The 19697-nt window shown below is 33.7% G+C and overlaps 3 protein-coding genes across 6 annotated transcripts; all 3 read right to left on the reverse strand.

Moving 5' to 3' along the window:
• Positions 1–2484: 2484 nt before the first annotated feature.
• Positions 2485–7199, reverse strand: LOC138320992 (cerebellin-1-like). 3 transcript variants are annotated; one of them, XM_069264350.1, is made up of 8 exons: positions 7014–7199; positions 5530–5550; positions 5222–5242; positions 4828–4848; positions 4367–4387; positions 3917–3958; positions 3674–3712; positions 2485–3214 (listed from the first exon to the last, which is right to left on the reverse strand). In XM_069264350.1, exons 1-8 carry the CDS (start codon positions 7156–7158, stop codon positions 2805–2807), a joined length of 720 nt encoding a protein of 239 aa, XP_069120451.1. In that variant the 5' UTR covers positions 7159–7199; the 3' UTR covers positions 2485–2804. The 3 variants fall into 3 exon arrangements, with proteins under 3 accessions (XP_069120451.1, XP_069120452.1, XP_069120453.1); XM_069264351.1 differs by lacking the exon at positions 4828–4848; XM_069264352.1 differs by lacking the exons at positions 4828–4848; positions 5222–5242.
• A 1332-nt stretch (positions 7200–8531) lies between these two features.
• Positions 8532–11329, reverse strand: LOC138320993 (cerebellin-1-like). 2 transcript variants are annotated; one of them, XM_069264353.1, is made up of 5 exons: positions 10653–11329; positions 10085–10126; positions 9742–9795; positions 9312–9350; positions 8532–8957 (listed from the first exon to the last, which is right to left on the reverse strand). In XM_069264353.1, exons 1-5 carry the CDS (start codon positions 10795–10797, stop codon positions 8548–8550), a joined length of 690 nt encoding a protein of 229 aa, XP_069120454.1. In that variant the 5' UTR covers positions 10798–11329; the 3' UTR covers positions 8532–8547. The 2 variants fall into 2 exon arrangements, with proteins under 2 accessions (XP_069120454.1, XP_069120455.1); XM_069264354.1 differs by having other exon boundaries at positions 8532–8951; positions 10653–11322.
• Positions 11330–13213: 1884 nt separating this feature from the next.
• On the reverse strand, positions 13214–19411 carry LOC138322185 (uncharacterized). Its single transcript, XM_069266236.1, has 3 exons — positions 19345–19411; positions 17106–17411; positions 13214–13407 (listed from the first exon to the last, which is right to left on the reverse strand). Exons 1-3 carry the CDS (start codon positions 19409–19411, stop codon positions 13214–13216), a joined length of 567 nt encoding a protein of 188 aa, XP_069122337.1.
• Between the last annotated feature and the right edge of the window lie 286 nt (positions 19412–19697).

Here is a 19697-nt window from a genome sequence, read left to right on the forward strand (position 1 = left end):
TCAACCCTCCGCAGAATGTTGATCTGGTGTGTTTTCCATTGTGCCGGGGAAGTCTGGAACATCATATACGATATGTGAATCTAGGTGAAACTAGGTTGGAAACAGGAAGAGCTCCCACATCCCTGAAGCCGATGTTTCTGATCTTAACTCTGACCATGGACAGTTGACAAGTTAGATCCACGATGGTAACCCGGTAATGTAATGTCACATCAGGTCACCGAGGTCGAAGACGACACTCTGGCGAGAAAGCACGCATAACGAAAATGATTAGCATTAAGAACTAGTGAAAGAAATATGTGACACTGTAGTAACCATCTTATATTTCCTTGCGTTATACACAGGAAATAAACAATGGATGTGCTCATTCTAAAAGACACCATATGTTTCGAAAAGTGTCATGGTATTTACGGAACTCTAATTTGATACCCTATAGCTATTAGTTAGCGTTTTGCTGTAATAATTCAGTTTGAGAGGCTACTAGTCTACAAAATTTCGAACATGAAAATGGATTATTACTAAGTCCCACTTAGATATTCAGCCAACTTTAAATTCAAATTTGTTAAGATATAAATCGTCAATAGCCAATGTTATATTCAGGACATTCAAAGACACCAGGAAACTGTAGTGTTAGCGGTTTGGAAAAAATAATAATCATATGCCGCATCCGGTGATTTTTTGTAAACCAAATGATGGTATAACAATTCTCTTTTGCATTTCTATATATTTTTGTTGTTGTTGTTTTAACCGATTGATAAGAGGTCAAATAACTGATTGTGAATAATAATTTGTTGTTGGGAAACAATTTTGCTGCGTCAAGCCAAATATGAAAAAATGCTGAAAAGATTACCATTTTTGAGCTTGAAATATTATTTTTTTTCATTTCCTGCGTTCAAATTACAACATATATTGGATTATTTGGTCCTGACATGTATTTGTTGTTCTATTGTGGTCATTTTGATACCTTATTTGTCTACTTAAGTTGAAAAATGTCAATGTTATGACTATTTTTTATTTTTCAGTGAAATTCGAGATGGTGGCCATCTTGATGACGTCATAACCGGAACTTCTACGATGATAACATTGGTTTTGGTTGTTTTTGTTGCTTAAACTGATTGACAAGTGGTCAAAAACCTTATTAGAAATAATAGATTGCTGTTGGGAAACATTTCTGCTGTGTCAAACAAAATATGAAAACTTTGCTGAAAAATCATAATTTTTGAGCTTTAAATCCGATTTTTTCATTTCCTGCGTAGAAATCACCACATATACTGGATTTTTGGTCCTGATATCTATTTGTTGTTCTATTGTGGTCATTTTGATACCTCATTTGTCTCCTTCGGTTGAAAAATGTTAATGTTATGACTATTTTTCAATTTTTAGTGAAATTCGAGATGGCGGCCATCTTGATGACGTCATAACCGGAAGTTCATCCCAACTTATGTAATGTTAACATTTTGATTTGTGATCAGTGGGTCATAAGGGTTCAGAAAAATATTGGTTCGGAGGTTTGGGGGGGGGGGGTGCATGTGGGACCCTCCTAGCCCATGGCCTACGTACTATGAGGCAATAGTGTCCTCTCAACCAGGCCATAATGGATTTAGTACATCACCCTCATATGAGACCCGTTTTCATGTCATCGTAACAGAAGCACCTCAAACGACGCGACGCAACGCTATCTCCATTTCCACACCACGTTGTTACATTATACAGTACAACATATGAATTGTTGCAGAAATCTGTGTTTCTATGAAACGGGATTCGTCTTCAAGAAGATTTAAACGTCGATCAATATAGAACATGAGTAACTGTCTTTTGTAGAAAAGCAACAGCTTCCATCCTCGCACACAACAGTCTGTCCACCATTTTGACGTCTTTGTCGGAACGATACGTTATAATGACGTCATGTAATGGTGACATCACAATACATTCACGTTCAATTTCGCGACACTTCAATAGTGCCCGCTTGCCCGTGCCCGTTTGCCTTGGCACTTTTGCAAATAGTACCCATGTGTGTAACCAATCAGAATCAGGTATTCTGTCACATGATGTACTAATAACTTTTATTTTTATAAATTTGCAATAGCGGTGTAAGACTATTCTGACTTTGATGATAATAGCAGTTGTTTACCACAAAAAGCTCAAATGAAAGGACTATTCATCAGGTAAGATGGTTTCAGTTGGCGATGATAAATAAAAGAAAGATTATTGCAGCAAGAAAAATATGTCTTATGACATAATCCTTGTATGTTGGGTAAATAAATAAAAACTAAATACAGATATTCCTTTGACTATGTCAACGAGGTAATTTGGTGTTTACAGAGACCTTTCGTGCGCTCCATTTTTAATTTTTATGCCAATTGTACTGAATTGATAATGCACCCCCTAATGGAACGCGTTGGGATTATTCTATTACAGGGGCACACATATGAAAAAAAGCAATACCTATAAAGATTAAAACTGCATTGAAATACATAATAAATAGAATTTCATCGAATCTAAATTTATTATATCTTGTTTTCAACAAAAGGAAAATTTCGATGACAAATGAAAAACATCCGGTCTGCCAACATGGACTCCAGTAGTTCGCTTTAAGACACGAAAAATGGTATCGATGGGTATCGGTACATCTGGTACGAACTCGCCAATGGAACGCACAGTAACTAAATATTGTTTGACTCAACAAATACGAATAATTAACAATCGAGCCTTTATTGAGAGATGACTATCACATGGGAATATATGGCCAATTATCGCTTAAATCGCAATATAAAGAATAAACAATTTTAAAGATTAATGCGAATGCTTTAGTAAGCCATGATAAGAAATCCAGAAAAGGCACTATATCCGTTACCATAGATTTTATATCCGGAAGGGTCAAACTCATGCTCTACCCAAACCATCTGCCCAGCATCAAGCTGCACAACCACAAATTTGCTGCCATTATCAAAACTGTTTCCATTGGCATATACTCTGCCTATCCTCTGGCCGTCTTTCATGATAGCGACGTGAAGAGTTGACTCGTTTCCAACGCACATCACAGTCACTGAGAAGGCGTATAGACCTGTTACGGGGGCAGTGAATTGTCCGTTTCTGGGGTCATAACCGTTACCATCATTGGTTACAACAGTGTCAAACAATATGATCTGGTGATCGCCAAGGGCCGCATTAGGTAACAGGGACGTGGCGAAGCCAATACCAGCTGCATCGTCTGAAACTAGAGTTAAGAGACTAAATTGTATCAAAGCCGAACTTGCCAAAGTTAATTATTGGCGATAAATATATTGAAGCAAATGATTGTACGATATTTTGATTAGTTAATCCCTTTGATTTTCGGAAGTGTATAATGACTCTTTAATTAATTAATACCTAATTAATGGGCAGAGCTATTTGATAGTTTCTAAATTTACAGTTATATGCAGGAAAAATGTATTAACCATTTATTTGTATATATTTGGATCGTATTACAGTTGTAGTTGCAGCACATAGTAGCAGCAGGCACACTCGGTTACGCGACCATTACAATACATTAACATGCTAGGAAGAATGTATTGGGTCGCAACATTTTCTGTATGAATAAGACATGAATATTCACTTTGAAATGTTTGCAAAACCCTGAAAATAATTATAAGGTATGATTATATTTGGTTTTGGAAATAATTTTAGTTTGTTTTACCTCTCTTCTGCTTGGTGATGCGTTGTAATTGCAAATAGTCTGAAAATTGGAAAACATGATATTGAATGGTTATATGTTTCAGTTTATAATCATACTAATAGTTTTAATAGTTTCTAATATACAGATATTTATAGATTTAAATACGAATATATGAGTTGATATCAAGTAGTGTGTATTAATAGAAACGAGGGCTGTTTTGCATACCGGGGTTTATTAGACATTTTAATAAAGTACATTAATTACCTTTTAGTTCATTGTTTTCAGCGGTAATATACTCTATCCGTTCTGTAAAAGAAAATGAAAGTGTTTAGACAAATTTGTTTTTGGTATATTTTTAAAAAATGTATTTGTGTCTTGTATCGCATACAGATACAGGCCTGGTAGATCATTTTCATAACAAGTACGACTAACTCCTGATGAAGAATGAGACTCAATTACGCCAAATAATTTACTTTCGTATTTAATGTCTTTCTTTTCGAACAATAAACAAATTATTAAAGACACATCTTTACATAGTTAAGTTGACATTGGAGTTTAATATACGGGAGGAATAAAAAATAAACACGTAAAAACATGCTGAAATGGTAATTTATAGGTTTGCAAACTATCACTTGTTTTCTGGTTTTACTTACTTTCCAGGATATTATATGAATACTCTGTATTTTTCTATTATATATATTAAATATACATAACCTTTTTGTTGTTGTTGTTCAGCTGTAAAGATAAAAAAAATATGAATTGAACAAGCCGCTGTATTGTAAAACCATATATTGAGGAAATAGGGATCTTTCCTGGTACTTGACATCATTTGCATGTTCAACTCATTATTATGTGCATTACAAGCTACGTGATACATTTACATTGGCCAAGGGAAAAATTCTTTATAGTTAATAACTTTTGTGAACTCTCAAAATCTACGAAAATTTTCAAGCAAGCTTTTAACACTATTGCGTAGGTAAGGTTTAGCGCTTAGAGAGAGAGAGAGAGAGAGAGAGAGAGAGAGAGGAGAGAGAGAGAGAGAGAGAGAGAGAGAGAGAGAGAGAGAGAGAGACGCAATCCAAAAAATAACTTGAAGATTGATTTTCTTCGACATCTTTACGGAGTGAAGCATTTTTATTAGAAACATGCATTTTTTGAATATGAAATTAACATACCCTTTAGTTCCTTATTTTCAACTGAAAAAAAACCCAACAAAACGGCACATAACATCATAATAAGCAAATTCAAATAACAACAAGTGTACGCGATCGGTTTAAACTTTTAATCCTATGCATGTTGCAGACAAACATGGACATTTTAAAAGTATTTTTTTCAATGGCTAATTCTCCTAGAACCAGTAAATAAAAGAAAACAAGACAAGCCCTGAAAAATTTTAAAAATATAAAATCACTAATATAACTAATTTCTGTTGTCAAGTTTAGGCATTGCACAAAACTAATTCATATGATAGATACTAGGTAAAACATATTTCTACTCGCATGTTTACACTATTTCTGAACATTTTAGCATTGCAGCGTTTTAAACTAGGAACAAATGATGTTGCCATACCCTTAAGCATCTGATGTTCACCTGAAAAGTAATTCCACAAATTTATAAATGCGGCATAGAATGATGAAATAATAAAAAAATGTGGTATTAATAAATATTGATGATCAGGAACAAAGCACCGTCTTTTAAATTAAACATTCGTCGTATCAATTTCAAACAAATTGCTCTATAACGATATCTTCTATCTCAGTTTAGCAAACTGTCATAAATATCTTACATGTACCTTAATTGCTGGCATAATTTTTACTCCATTAAGATTTGTAAAAGATATGATGTATGTTCTTCTAATTAAAACAAAATTAGCATACCTTTAAGTTCATGGATCTCAGCTGTAAGTAAGAAAAATAAATCATACACAACGACATGAAATTGAAACATCTTTAGTCAAATTAAATGAATTTGTAAAATGTAAAATGTTTGAATGAAAACAAATGTTCAAATTTAAAAATTAAAGAATGTTTCATTCAAAAATGAATTATTTTACATCACAAACGTGTTATTTGCCTTATCAACCGCAGTCTCTGAAATTGTTTTATTGTTAATTAGATTGGCGTATAATGTCAGTAACTACATGTGGAAAATGTATAAATTATCAATACAACTATGATACCCTTAAATCTCGACAATAAGCCGCGGCTTATATTCTTTGGTAGGGAATTAAAAGCTTATTTTCAAGAACGGCCTATTTTCGAAATTATTTATCCTGTAACGTATGATAGGCTTATTGTCGAGACCGACTTACTTTCGAAACATTTCATAGGTGTTTAAATTGAATATTGAAATAAAAATAAAACATAAAAAGTACATGAATAAAAATAAATACAAATATGTATTTATGTATAGATAATTATACATGTATCTATGTATGTAATAAAACAACAACACCACTACAGTGCGTTATGAGAATTGACCACACGTCAATTATTATTTTTTTTAATTTTTGTATTATTTCCTTGGGAGGAATCCGTGGCTTACTTTCAAGTGCGGCCTATTTTCAAATCGACGTATTTTCAAGATACATTTGTCTGTAAGACATCTAAGATATAATTTCAATATCGGCTTATTTTCGATTCAGGCTTATCGAGATCATAGGGTAGTAGGAATTAACTCCTTAATAAGTACTATAGGAAACAAAGATAATTGCTACTGTTTATATATCACTTTACTGGTTATATTTGCAGTGGAGATCAAGATATAAAGCCGATTTTGAAAATAATGTACAATTTAATTTCACAGTGAGGACAGATCTTTTTTTCTGCTTTTCAGATGTCCACTATGTGTCGGCGTAAAAGGTATCAATATTGGCAAAACGTGGAGATAACATATGCATTACAATATGCATTACATAATGAAAACTAGTTTGTTTTGTTTTTATCTTCATCTTCAACTCATTTTTGTATATAACTGGTAAGTACTGTCAGGTGTGTGTGAAATATACAAGACTGGTCACTAGGTGCCCTAAAATAATGGCCGCCAAACTTCCGTAGAAATGATGGCCGTTATACAGTCATCATCTGTAAAGCATTGGAAAGAAAAACATTTCCTGTCATCACTAATGCTTTAAATTTGTATTGTCCGCTTTATTATGATAATCTGTATATTTTATTAATATATGTCTACTCAATCTTTCACAGATCAAAGCATTATTTATAGATACCATGGACAACATAAATCGAAATCGAAATATTGCTAAGCAAATGTTTGTTAAGTTCATCAGTTTGATATATTAAATGATTTATAAAGCAGAAAGTAAGCGCATTGCCAAATTTAAAGCGAGGGATAAATTTCTGACCATTTTGGCGTTGAAAAGCGACTTGTAGCTCCTGCATCTGCTGCTGGAGAGACGATAGCGTTTCCTTGGTGACGTCACTGTCACAGGTAACTGAGGCAGTCACGGCAAACATACAAACCAACTGAAATAGTTTCCGGAACGACATGATTGCTTATTATCTTCTATTATACTTACTTGAGTATGACTATGCAGTCTACCTTTAAAGAGATAAGCCGAAAACTGTAGTCTACCTTTATCTTACAGATAAGCTGTCACACTTTAAGGCCATCATTCTTTAAGACACAGTCGGTAGGTTATTTAGGTATTACCTCGAATTAAAATGTGTTGGTATATTATTTTGGATCTGAAAAAATGTACACGTTCAAATTTTTTCAATTCTTAAATTTGTAATCGTTGATGCCTTATTATGTTAGTAACTGTAGGGAAATTACAATTGTTAATCAGGCTTGTCAAAAGACGGGAAAAATACCCCTCTAGTATCAATAATCCCACGCTAATGTTGCTTACTCCATATATGGCAATGAGAACCAATGTCCTCATAGACATGCTTGTCAATACACTTGTATAATATAGTGATGACAACACGATTATACAAAATCAGGTTATCTTACAAGGATTTGCAAATATAGTTAATACCCACTCGAAAATGTTAAATACTCTATCAGTTAATCTAACTAGAATCGCCATGTGAAAATAGGAAAAGACCAAAACTTCAAAAGTAAAAAAATGTCACATATTTAACTTTGGAAAATAGAGTCTATGTTTCGAGTATGGATGTTGTAAAACAGGGAAAAAAACAGAAATTGTACTAAACTCCTTGCTAACGGTCCGGGTTATCGCAATGCAAATATGATAGTTTAGGCATATTGATGTGATTAGGGCATTGTCTCAGTACAAATGTATACTGATATGTCACGCTTTAGACTGGATTACCTGTCATAGTACTAATTCTCTCCGTTTGGCTGCGTTCAAAAATACTTTTTTTCGGAGCGAAGTCTAGCGGAGAGAAGAAAAAGTGCGACAGGTTATCTAGTCCATTCTATCTGTTTGCGGAGATAACCTTTTCGGTGATTGAGAAAAAAATCGGGAAATTAACTTGCACCCCGAGAGAAAGTAAGTTGATATTTTGCTACAGTCCAATCTACACTAAGCTTGACTTGGGACAAAGAATGCACATATAACCTTATATTGTTTGCCTGTATTCTGCTCGCATACATATGTACAATAAAATAAGTGAAGCGTTTTTCATTTGTTATTTTTCTGCTGCGTTTCAATTGTAGTTCTACAATTCAAAACCAATGTTCAACAGGTGCTATGATGTCAGTTTTTTTCTGAATTCTCGAACTGTCATTCAGAAACTACCAAGGAATTTTATTTTTAGAGTGCTAGGTATATGACGAAAGCGGCCAATATTAGATATGTTTCCTTAACCACACCGTATATCTTCATAAAATATCAGACGAAGTGGTAATGAACAATTGTAGCTGCGTGTTGCAATAAAAAAAAAAACTCCGAACGAATGACTTAGATGTTTTTAATAAGCTTGGATTAGGAAACCAGAAAAAGTACTATAGGTATTGCCGTATATTTTGTTTCCTGACGGGTCACCGAAGTGCTCCACCCAAACCATTTGTCCTTCCTGAAGTGGGACAACCACGAGTTTACTACCATTATCATAATGATTACCGTTTGCGAATGCGACCCCTATTTTTTGACCGTCCTTGACGATGGAAATATGGAGCTCTGTCTCACTTCCATAACACATGGCAGTCACGGAGAAGGCGTACAGACCTGTGACGGGGGCAGTGAAGTGTCCGTGTCTGGAGTCATAACCGTTACCGTCGTTGGATACAACAGTGTCAAACACTATGATCTGGTGATCACCGAGTGCAGTGGATGTTGACAGGGACGCGGAAAAACCAATACCTGCATTTGCGTCTGAAACTCGATAAAATCACGACGATTTCAGCAGGAAATGATACTACATTGAAAGTACACATGCTTCACTTAAGGTCGTTTGATAGTTTATGTTTTTGATAAATATATTTAATGGACGAAAAGTTTGATTTCTGAAAGAGTAGTTCAACAGATTAGACAGTGTCGAGCATCAATGACAAGCCACCTAAATTGGTAAATAGGAAGAAGACCTTTGTTTTAATTCGTAATATTATCTGGTTACATAGCTAATGGTCATTTGGAACGGTTTTTGGTTGAATGGAAGTGTTATAAGAGAACGAAATGAATATGTTATATTGAATGATGGACCTGGACAATATGATTCCTGTTTATTATACCTACCTCTCTTTTGTTGACCTCTGCACTGTATTTGACAATGATCTGAAAATTATAAAGATTTAGAAAAATGAAAAAAAAACATGGTTAGAGGACAGGAATAGGAGTACTTTAAGTTCCAGATGTGATTTGCGTAGCAAGTTTTCTTCTTCATGTAAAGCTACCAAGGCAAGTTAAAAAGCATTCACTTGCAATTGACAAAAATGAAGAATGCAAAAATCTGAATCCAATGTCTTTGAACTTGCATTTTCAGTTTTAAAAGGAATTGTTTTGATAATATTAGGCTAAAGGTGATGCATTTTCATTTAGTTGTTTACATGCGATATCTAGAATTGATTTTTATCACATGATTGTGTGTAATGGGTTTAGATACAAATACAAAAAAAATCATTTAAATTCATCAAATCTATTAATCTACAGTTTATTGATTTCATACCTTTCATATTATTGTTTGCATCCTCAAGATATTTTATACGTTTTTCGAAGTTTTCTGAAAAAGTAAACAATATTTATGACTATGCTTTATAAACAAACAGAAAAATATCACTTTTGTATGTATGTCAACAATTTCTTAAGTTTGTCTATACTTTTGATTTAAGTGTTTCCAAAGTAAATTATTTTGATAATAAAATAAATAAAACTTCGAAATAAGTCATTATCAGATTGAGATACTCTTGCAATAAATGTGCATTCTTATAATGTACGCTTATTACCACTTTAAAACGATAGATCAGTGATGAAATCATTAACAAGAGAATAGATCATAATTATTTGCTTACCTTTTTGTTCCCGTGCATCATCTTTGAGCTCCTTTATGTATTCTTTAAAAAAATGATTATGACTTTATATATCCACAGAATTAAGTTCAATATACATATATAATTTATATAACGCACTAGTCAGATTCTCTCTCTCTCTTCCCCTCTATCTCTCCATACCCCTCCATACCCCCCCCCCTCTCTCTCTCTCTGAAACAGCAAATTCTTACCGTTTTGCGTTCGCAATATAATGTTACCATCAACGCAACCACTGCTTTTTGACCGATATTCTGACGCAGAACAATACATTAACGACAAATGATATCAAGTCATTGATGTGGTCTTGTGTGTGCATTTGTGTTTGAACATCTTTTATATTTGAGAACGTTGACACAAAGGCTCGAACCTGGAAAGCTTCAAATATATAAATATCCTGGGACATTAAAATGTATAGCATGTCTCTGACTGCTTAGATTACGTCTGTATAAACAAAAGAATGAAATATCAATAAAAAACATTTTCCAAATATTTCACTTGATATATTTCAGGCATTTAGAATATTTTCTAATATAAGAATAAATCATGTAACCATTCTGATGTTGGAAGGCGGTCTGCAGTTTCTGAACCTGCTGCTGAAGAGACGATAGCGTTTCCTTGGTAACGTCACTGTTACAGGTAACCAGGGGGATCACGGAAAAGATACAAAGTAGCTGTAATACTGGTATGGACGACATGTTGTGTTATAAATGTTCGTGACCTGTGACCCGGCCTTTATCTTAAAGATAAGCTAAGGTAATGTAAATACTATTGGTAGATACATGATTTGGGCCAAGTTGAAATTTAAGTATATCGTTTAGAAATCAATGTTATTAGAACAATCTAAGACATTATTTACAAGTTTAAATTAACTCGGTTAAATTGAATTGCAATTTTGCAATATTTTTATACCATTCAATTTCTCATCATTTTGAAGACGGCGGACCCTCCTGCCCGAGGTGTCCTGCATACTTGAAATGTACGTGTGCTATTAGACATCTCCAATTTTGCTCGACACGAAGTACTGGCAAGGACTTCATTCTTCGGGACGTTACGAAATCCAAAACAAACGTTATTCGTATTCATTATGCTTTACATGTACATGTATCATACATGAAATGTATATGTCCATTGTATGATTGAATTTTCTTATCTATCAAGGTTTCACTCCGCCAGCAGACGTTCGTTTGCGTTACTATCAAAAAAATAACAAAGTGACTGTGGTACATGACGAAACAGAATACTTGCTTTTAATTGGTTACAAACAATAAATGGTATGAAATTAGATTTAAATATTTTCTTAAACTTAAATATTACTGAGAATCAATTATACCTCAAAATTAAAGGAAACATATGCCAAATATTCGTGATATAAGAAATCAAATAATAAATGTTACTCAAAGGTAATATTAGCCCATTATAACTTATCGGATCGGTTACTATTGCCTCATAGTGTTTTCTCATGATCCTATACTTCCTCAATGCTGGTATAGAATATTTCAATTAAAGACCCACTACCTTTAAAACATAACCATTTCTTAAAAATATTAATAACATAAGAAAATATATACCGATGGACTAAGGTGAGGTTACAACACCAAACATGAGTAAGATTTCCTGCGTAATATTTGAAAACAGTGTCAGAAAAATGTATTGCGATTGGGAGGCTGCGGTTTGTTTACGTTTTCTCCCACCATTCACTGATTTGTCACCGTTTTTAGCGGTGGGAGATTTCTCTGTCAACCTCTAGGGTATGACAGATTGCGCGTGCTAACTTTTTGAACCTGAAGTCAAGCCTCGGGTTGGACGTTCATGAATTACCCCCCAAGGTTGTGATTTTGTTGTCACACCCTCATAGGTAGGAAAATATTCTATTAGTCTCCTTGTCATAGCGGAAATCTTGTGTCCATTTTATACTGCTACCTTACTGATTAATTCCATCAAAATATCCTAACCAAATTTTATATAAGCCTCTTTCTATTATTTTAAAATTATATCAGTCGCAACGCCAATGGGCGTCCTCCTGAGTATCATAAAATTGGATGTAAATCTGGTATGCTATAATATGGCTGCCTGCGACTCGAATGTAGCTTTTCCAATCTCACTGGTATAAAAATAATGTTTTGGATAGTCAATTATGTTGTGGAAAATTTCATAGAAGAAAATTCTCACTATTTGTTGCACTGCAAAAACGATAATGTTTTACGCTAGAAGTTCTTATCTCCCGTGAGATATGAAATAACTGATTAACTGTTAGTATTGTGTGGTGATAAATCTTTATCCCATGAACAAAATTTGCTTTAACTCAAAAGTCAATAATTTCAAGTACAATATTCCAAAATAAAAATGGCGTTTGTTATTTATAATAGATATCAAATTATGATTCCAACACTTTAACCGAATTGAATGTAGGTATAAGTGAAATCGGAATGCATTTGATGTTTATCTTTAGATCGCATGTATAAATCTCATTTGACACAATGTAGATCGCTTTTTTCTATACCGCTTATGTCACCACAATAAAATTTGGCATATCCTTAAATTACACTGGCTATCTAAATATATTTATATGATAATAAATCATTACAATAAAAAAAAACTTTGCAAGATATGTTTTATTTTATTAATGTGCCACCTTGAAGCCGGATTCATGTCTAAGTGTTAAAGCACTCACATGATCAATAATTCTAACTGTATTTTACGATGTAACAGAATCAGATTTATCTTTGTTGTGTTTTGTGTTTTTTTTCCATTCAAGCCACTTCAAATGATTAACGTAAAAATAAGGATGACAACTTGCTCTTACACAGAAATAGCCAAGTAGGACTGGAATATCTTGAAATGATGGTTACATAAAATAAAAACACGTGATCGATGAAGCAATCATCTTTAATAAGCTTGGATAAGGAAACCAGAAAAAGGACTATAGGCAGCGCCTTGTATTTTGTTTCCTGATGGGTCAAAATCGTGCTCCACCCATCCCACCTGCCCAGCCTGAAGCCGCACAACCACGAGTTTGCTCCCATTATCATAATGATTACCGTTTGCGAATATGACACCTATTATTTTACCGTCCTTAACTATGGCAACATGGAGTTCGGCCTCACTTCCAACTCACGTTACGGTCACGGAGAAGGCGTATAGACCTGTTACGGGGGCAGTGAAGTGACCTTGATAGGGGCCATAACCGTTACCATCGTTTGTTACAATAGTGACAAACACAACAATCTGGTGATCGCCAAGGGCCACATCAGGGAACATGTTCGCATAAAACACAATGTTATAATTGGCAGTTCCATCGTTTGTAGCTAAACATAAATAATAACACAATAATTGTAATAAGTTGTAGTAGAGGTGGTGCTACATCCGATAATACACGTATTTTGTTGAACTATGTAAAAGGCATTCCATTTGTTTCATACATAAGTAAATTACAGATTAAAAAATATATATTATTAAAAATAGCTCTGCATTTGAGAATGTTGTATATTACTTTCATCACGATTTAATTTCTCATTAAAAGACGATTGAAACATGAACCCTTAATCTGCAAAATGCATTCATCATACTTTTTTTAATATGATCACTGAGTTTTTGAATGGTTTCTTTGTTTTTTAGCTTTTTGCCGGATCTTGAATTTGACTTGCAACTGATCTGGAAAATAAGATAGAATAAAAAAGGTAAATAGATGAATACCGTTTTGTAATTTTGGTTCATTAAGTTAGAAAGATGTTAAACATATCTATTTTTGTTATTACATCTTCAATACAATTTAATAATACAAAACAATAGACTACATTTTAATGCTTTGGCCAGATGATCAAGTTTAAAGGATTTTATGTAGTTTGTAAAATTGAAAATTTTTGTGTTACCATGTAGTTTGTTGTTGATGTTCATTATGAAGCAAATGTTACAAATATATAATAAGTGTATTTAAGATAATCGTTTAATTCACATTCAACTAGAAACGTCAACCAATTTGATAGCAATGAACTGAAAGACTAAAAAAGGATAAATTCTACATCCTCATAAGTCCTCCTAAACGCTTGTCAAAGTGGTCTGTAAAATATACTGATCTTTATAATGAATCATCACAGTAAAAATGTTTGTCAATCAATTTGATTAGTCAGTAACACTACAATTAAACGATCTTTATCTTAGTATTATCATCGGATTTGACATCACTGTGAAATTGATATCGAATTAACATGCGACGCCAGCTACGATACAGGATCGACCATTGCTAAAGATCAAATATCTTATTTCTCATAATGAAAATTGCTTATACAGGCTTTCCTATTTTCTCTTCAACTAAAGTGATACCCTAAGGATAAATTAACACTCTGATGACTGCTTCACTTGTTGTGTTCTTCTTTCAATGAAATTACTTTCATGTTTTTCATGTAAACTATTGAAGGAAAGAATGTTTTAGAAACAAATAATTAAAATGCAATAATATTCATTGTTTCTGTGATGTTTATTTTTTTTATGTACCACCAGAAGTCTGTAAACATGCATGGATGTATATTTGATTAAATCTTACTGCTAATTATATTGGGCATTTCAGAAATTAATACTTTAAAATACGCCATTTAGATTTTCAGATGCGAATATGCAATAAAAATAATCAAATTTTCGAATGGTACTAAATTCAAGTACATAAATAGACTCGTCAGTGTATCAATTAAATAATGCATTTTAGAAATTAGTTAGCATAGTATATTAACGTCATGATACGAATCCTTACACAATGGAATAAAAGTGTTAATAGCTTACCATTCTGACGCTGAAAGGCGGCCTGAAGTGCACAAACATACTGCTGAAGAGACGAGAGCGTTTCCTTGGTTACGTCACTGTTACAGGTAACCAGGACAGTCACAGTGAATAATAAAGAACATCTGTAATACTTTTATGGACGACATGTATACTTAATAAGTTGTATATCCCCCGGGTCCGATTGACTCTCTGAAAACAGGTTTAATCTTAAGATAAGCTCACACACTTTAGAGTAAGTATCATGTGAAAAAGAAAACAAATTGCCTATTTGTAGGGCACAGGAAGGATAAATTCGGTAAAAATTGTGTTAATATATCCAGTATTATTTCTTATGAAACAGAAAAACAAAATTTCCCGTCAAATTGATCTACATGCGACGAAATTAATTTATATTATAGGAATCCTAAAACGTCCTCCCAGCTGGCTATGCCCATGTTGACATTTCCACACAGCCTCATTTTCAAAGAAATTTACACGGTGCTTTCCCATTTATTAGAATGGTCTAAACTGGGAACTGGGCAAGGTAAGCAGAAATTAACCGACGTTTTGAAATGTAAAGACTTTTGGAAGGCCAATGAACGCATTCACTTTAAATAAAAAATGTTATCGTAATTTCATTCGAACAAAATTTAGCTTTTAATCTTATGTTTTGTCAAATAAAAAAAAACAAACAAACAAACAAATAAAAAAAAAAACACCAAAAAACAAAAAACAAAGCAATACTTAATTTGCCAGAGTAATCACTAATCCTACATATATACAGTCGAGTATCGTTAAAACAAATAGGGAAAACTCGATTACTCTGTTGTATTTAAATTCGAAGTATTTTGTATGTTCCAATGAAACTTCATTCCATATTTAAGTAATTCGTACTCGAATACTCGGATAACTCAAAATATTATCTTTCTGTCTTCGAGTTGGCGAGAGCGGATTAATTATTCATACATCTCTGTACAATCCCGACACCCAGCATTTTATCCACAGTACCTTGTTCAATGTCTCTTCTCTTTATGATTGCACCCTGCTTTTGAGTCTATCGTTCAATTTCTTGATATCATGTCATGATAAATCTTTGAACTTAAAAAATGTTGATATTCTGGTTACTAGAAACCAACAAAATGTAACGTAGCAAACAGTCCAACTACTATTCAGTTATATTGCAAAATAATGAAACCGATATTTAGCAAAGTAGCATCCTTTATTCCTCATTTATCTAAACTGGTTACGTCTTCAATTACCTCCCTTTATCTTACTGATTGTTTGCTTGCTTTCTTGTTATTATATCGTTTTAATTGTCAGTTATCGATATCAGATACATTGGATACATAGAGGATATTCCATGTTTCTTGATGAATAACAGTTTTATTTCATCGAGTGTGGTTGGAATCTTTGAAATTTCTCACGAGTGCAAAGCACGATTCTAAACAAATTCAACGTTTCCATCTCATGAGATTATATCTATTACATAGGCCAACTAATACCAGTACCATCAATGTGGATGAAAAACAACAGAAAATTATCTTATCCAACATTTATGCTCCAACAATTTAAAATGAAAAATTAATAAGAAAGATGCACGTAATATTATGTTTTGTCTTGATATTTCAAAAAAAAGTATTCCCGCCAAAATGATATTTTCATTGTGAATGATTGGTCAATATTGAGTGAAAATAAGAAAAGTACCACATATTTTTTACTATAAAACCTTATATTTTACTCTAATTAAAAAAAATCCTTCACTATTTGATGCAGGAGGAATGATAGTGATTTATCATTATATCAATAGCGTCAATCCATCAGAAGGCAGATTTCATTCCATTTTGTCACGTGCAATAACATTTTGAGTATTTCACGGTCAATCAGAATTGGCGAACATAAATGACCGCGCAAATTTTTCAAGCCTAATAAAGTTTTTTAATTGCAAATCGTGAAATGATATCGCCGTTAAAAAGACATTGGGCGTAAAAAAATTAAAGTTAGTTGTCGAGAAATGTTGGTATACAATAGTGTAGACTGTCTCAACCTCCAGTATCAAACTTATGACAGACGCGAAAATGAACATAATTATCACACACAAAAAAAGAATAATGCTGGCTCAGAATAAACAACAAAACCCTAACGGATGGTGCGAACGTCTTTAATAAGGCCAGATAAGGACTCCAGAGAATGTACTTTCGTCATTACCGTATAGCTGGTATCCTGGGTGGTCATGATAGTTTTCTACCCAAACCATATGCCCAGCTTGGAGTCGTACTCCCACTGTCATAATTGTCAACGTTTGAGTGGGCATTGCCCACCATCTCACAATCTCTGATGATGGCGGCATGGACAGGTGACTCGCTTGCATGGCACAGGATAGTGATAGCGAAGGCGTATAGACCTGATGCGGGGGCAGTGAAATGGCCGTGTCTGGAGTCATAACCGTTACCAACGTTAGTTACAATAGTGTCAAACACTACGATCTGATGGTCACCAAAGGCCGTGGTAGTTGATAGGGATACATGAAATCCAACACTTTGACTTGCTAATTCACAGTCTGAAAATAGACTTATTAGCAATAATGGTCATCAAGTTATAAAACATGTGTATGTCATTGCATCTGGATGTAACCTACTGTGTATTACCTGTACTGCGATATAGCCCAAGGGAAGTAAATGTATATCATATTTCAAATTTCAAAGTAACTTGTACTGGCAGTAGTAGTGACCTTATTAGTTATTTAATTGCGGGTTTCCATAAAAATATCTAGCAAGGTGTAGCAGCGTTGTTTTAAAGGCATTAGTTCACATATTTAGCCAGCATCGGTTTATAATCCACGTTAGGCATCACTTCATGATAAAATATAGCCCATAGACAATACACAGGAAAATACTATACTAAATAGATATTTGATATCATGTTAATTGGATTTAAATGGCTGGTGTCATTGTTATTGCATAAAACGCTGAATCTTCTAGAGCTCATTTGGCATTTCTTTAGTTTGATCTTTGAAATTTAATTACAGGTATATTATTCATTTACCTCTCTTTTGTTGGACCTTTGTGTGTGATTGGAATTAAGCTGAAAGTTAAGGGAAAAAAATGTGTTTAGTTTTCAGAAGAAAAGTTTTTTCAATATTTGAAAACAGCATTAGCTGTTAAACTCACAGGGACCTGGCACGAAAATTTTTAACCATCAGTATACATATATATATTATAGTATCAAGGGTATGAACTCGGCGGTCGAGAAAAACGGACCTATTTTTAAAAAACCGTGATTATTTTAATAAATGGGCTATATACACCATTGACGCATATCTTACCTTAAAGAGAAATAATTTATCTTTCCAGTGAGTGCTTGATGAACACAATTGGCCAAGTATTGACGAAGTTATGGCTTGAAAAATCGGGAAATTTACGAAAAATATGCTAGGTAGACATTTCCCTGTCCGGTCGAATTGTCGTCTCGCCTCTAATGGGTAACTCAAAAACCAAGCCAAAAGCACAAAATCTACGCTTGTGGCGGTAAACAGTATCCATAACTGTGTTCATCCACAATCTCCTTTGGAGGTGTCATGACCCATACTTTGTAGAAACTCTATTTAAACATCGTGTAGCTCACCTACTTCTCAGAATACTTCTCGATTTTACTTATCGTTACTGCAGTATGCAAATTATGTAGTGTTGTGCTTATCGGTAAAATCGAGAAGTGTTCCGAAAAACAAATGAACATGGCGGTGATGGTTAAAGTAGGTGAGCCACACGATGTTTAAAAAGAGTTTCTAATAATATTGGGCATTTCAGAAAATGAAATACGAAGATAAATTTGATGGCTTTATTAACTCGTTCAATGATTTACCTTTCAGTTCTTTGTTTTCAACTCCAAGATTTTACGTCCGTTCTGTAATGAAATTGATATTTGTATTTTAGTTAGGAACTTTGATTTGTTGACCTCTTTTGGCTTAACCTCTCATTCAGTTTGCAGATAGTCTGTCCCAATGTTTACTTTACTGACATTTCTTCTCGGGATAACATGAGGCCACAAGTTTAGGAAAATCGTTGATCATAATATATAGTGGGCCTTCGATATTGAGAAGAACTTTAAAGGCCCACTATCTTTGCGAAACAAAAATTAAAAGTTTTTTTAAAAACAATAATAATATACGAAAATGTATATTAATGGCCTAAGAGGATGTTTTAACACCAACCAAATGCAGGATTCCCTGCGTAAACTATGTTAACAGTGAAGATTCATGCCGCGGTTTTGTCGTCTGGCGCAGTGATAATTAACCAACGCACAGTAATTTAGACGACGGCGGGAAACATAAAACGACCCGCGATATGTAATTAGGTCACTTACTGCATTTAGGTCTCAAATGACCTAAATGCTCTTCTGATAAAATTCATATGGAATAGATAGTCTCTTTAGATCTCAATAAATGGAATGCGAAGATAAACTTGATTATTCTATTAACTCATTCAATAATTTACCTTTCAGTTCTTTGTTTTCAACTGCAAGATTTCCCATTTGTTCTGTAAAAGAAGTTTGTGTTGCCATTATGAAATACGTAAGTGATATATCAAAGTCATTAATGTTCATTTCATTTTTTGATGTTTTTTTTTGTAAACTTTAATATGTTGACCTCGTTTGGCTTAACCTCTAAAGCAGGTCAGTCTGTGCCAAGGTTTCCTTTATGTTCTCATACTGACCTTTCTTCTTAATAGGAAAACATGAGGCCACAAGGTTAACAAAATCACTGATCATATATAGTGGGGGGCCTATCATTCCGCTTCTCGGGATCTTAGAGCTAATTAGGGGTCATTTGTTCAGTGTTAAAAAAGCT

This window comes from Argopecten irradians, chromosome 4 (assembly GCF_041381155.1).
Source record: "Argopecten irradians isolate NY chromosome 4, Ai_NY, whole genome shotgun sequence".
Taxonomy (NCBI): domain Eukaryota; kingdom Metazoa; phylum Mollusca; class Bivalvia; order Pectinida; family Pectinidae; genus Argopecten; species Argopecten irradians.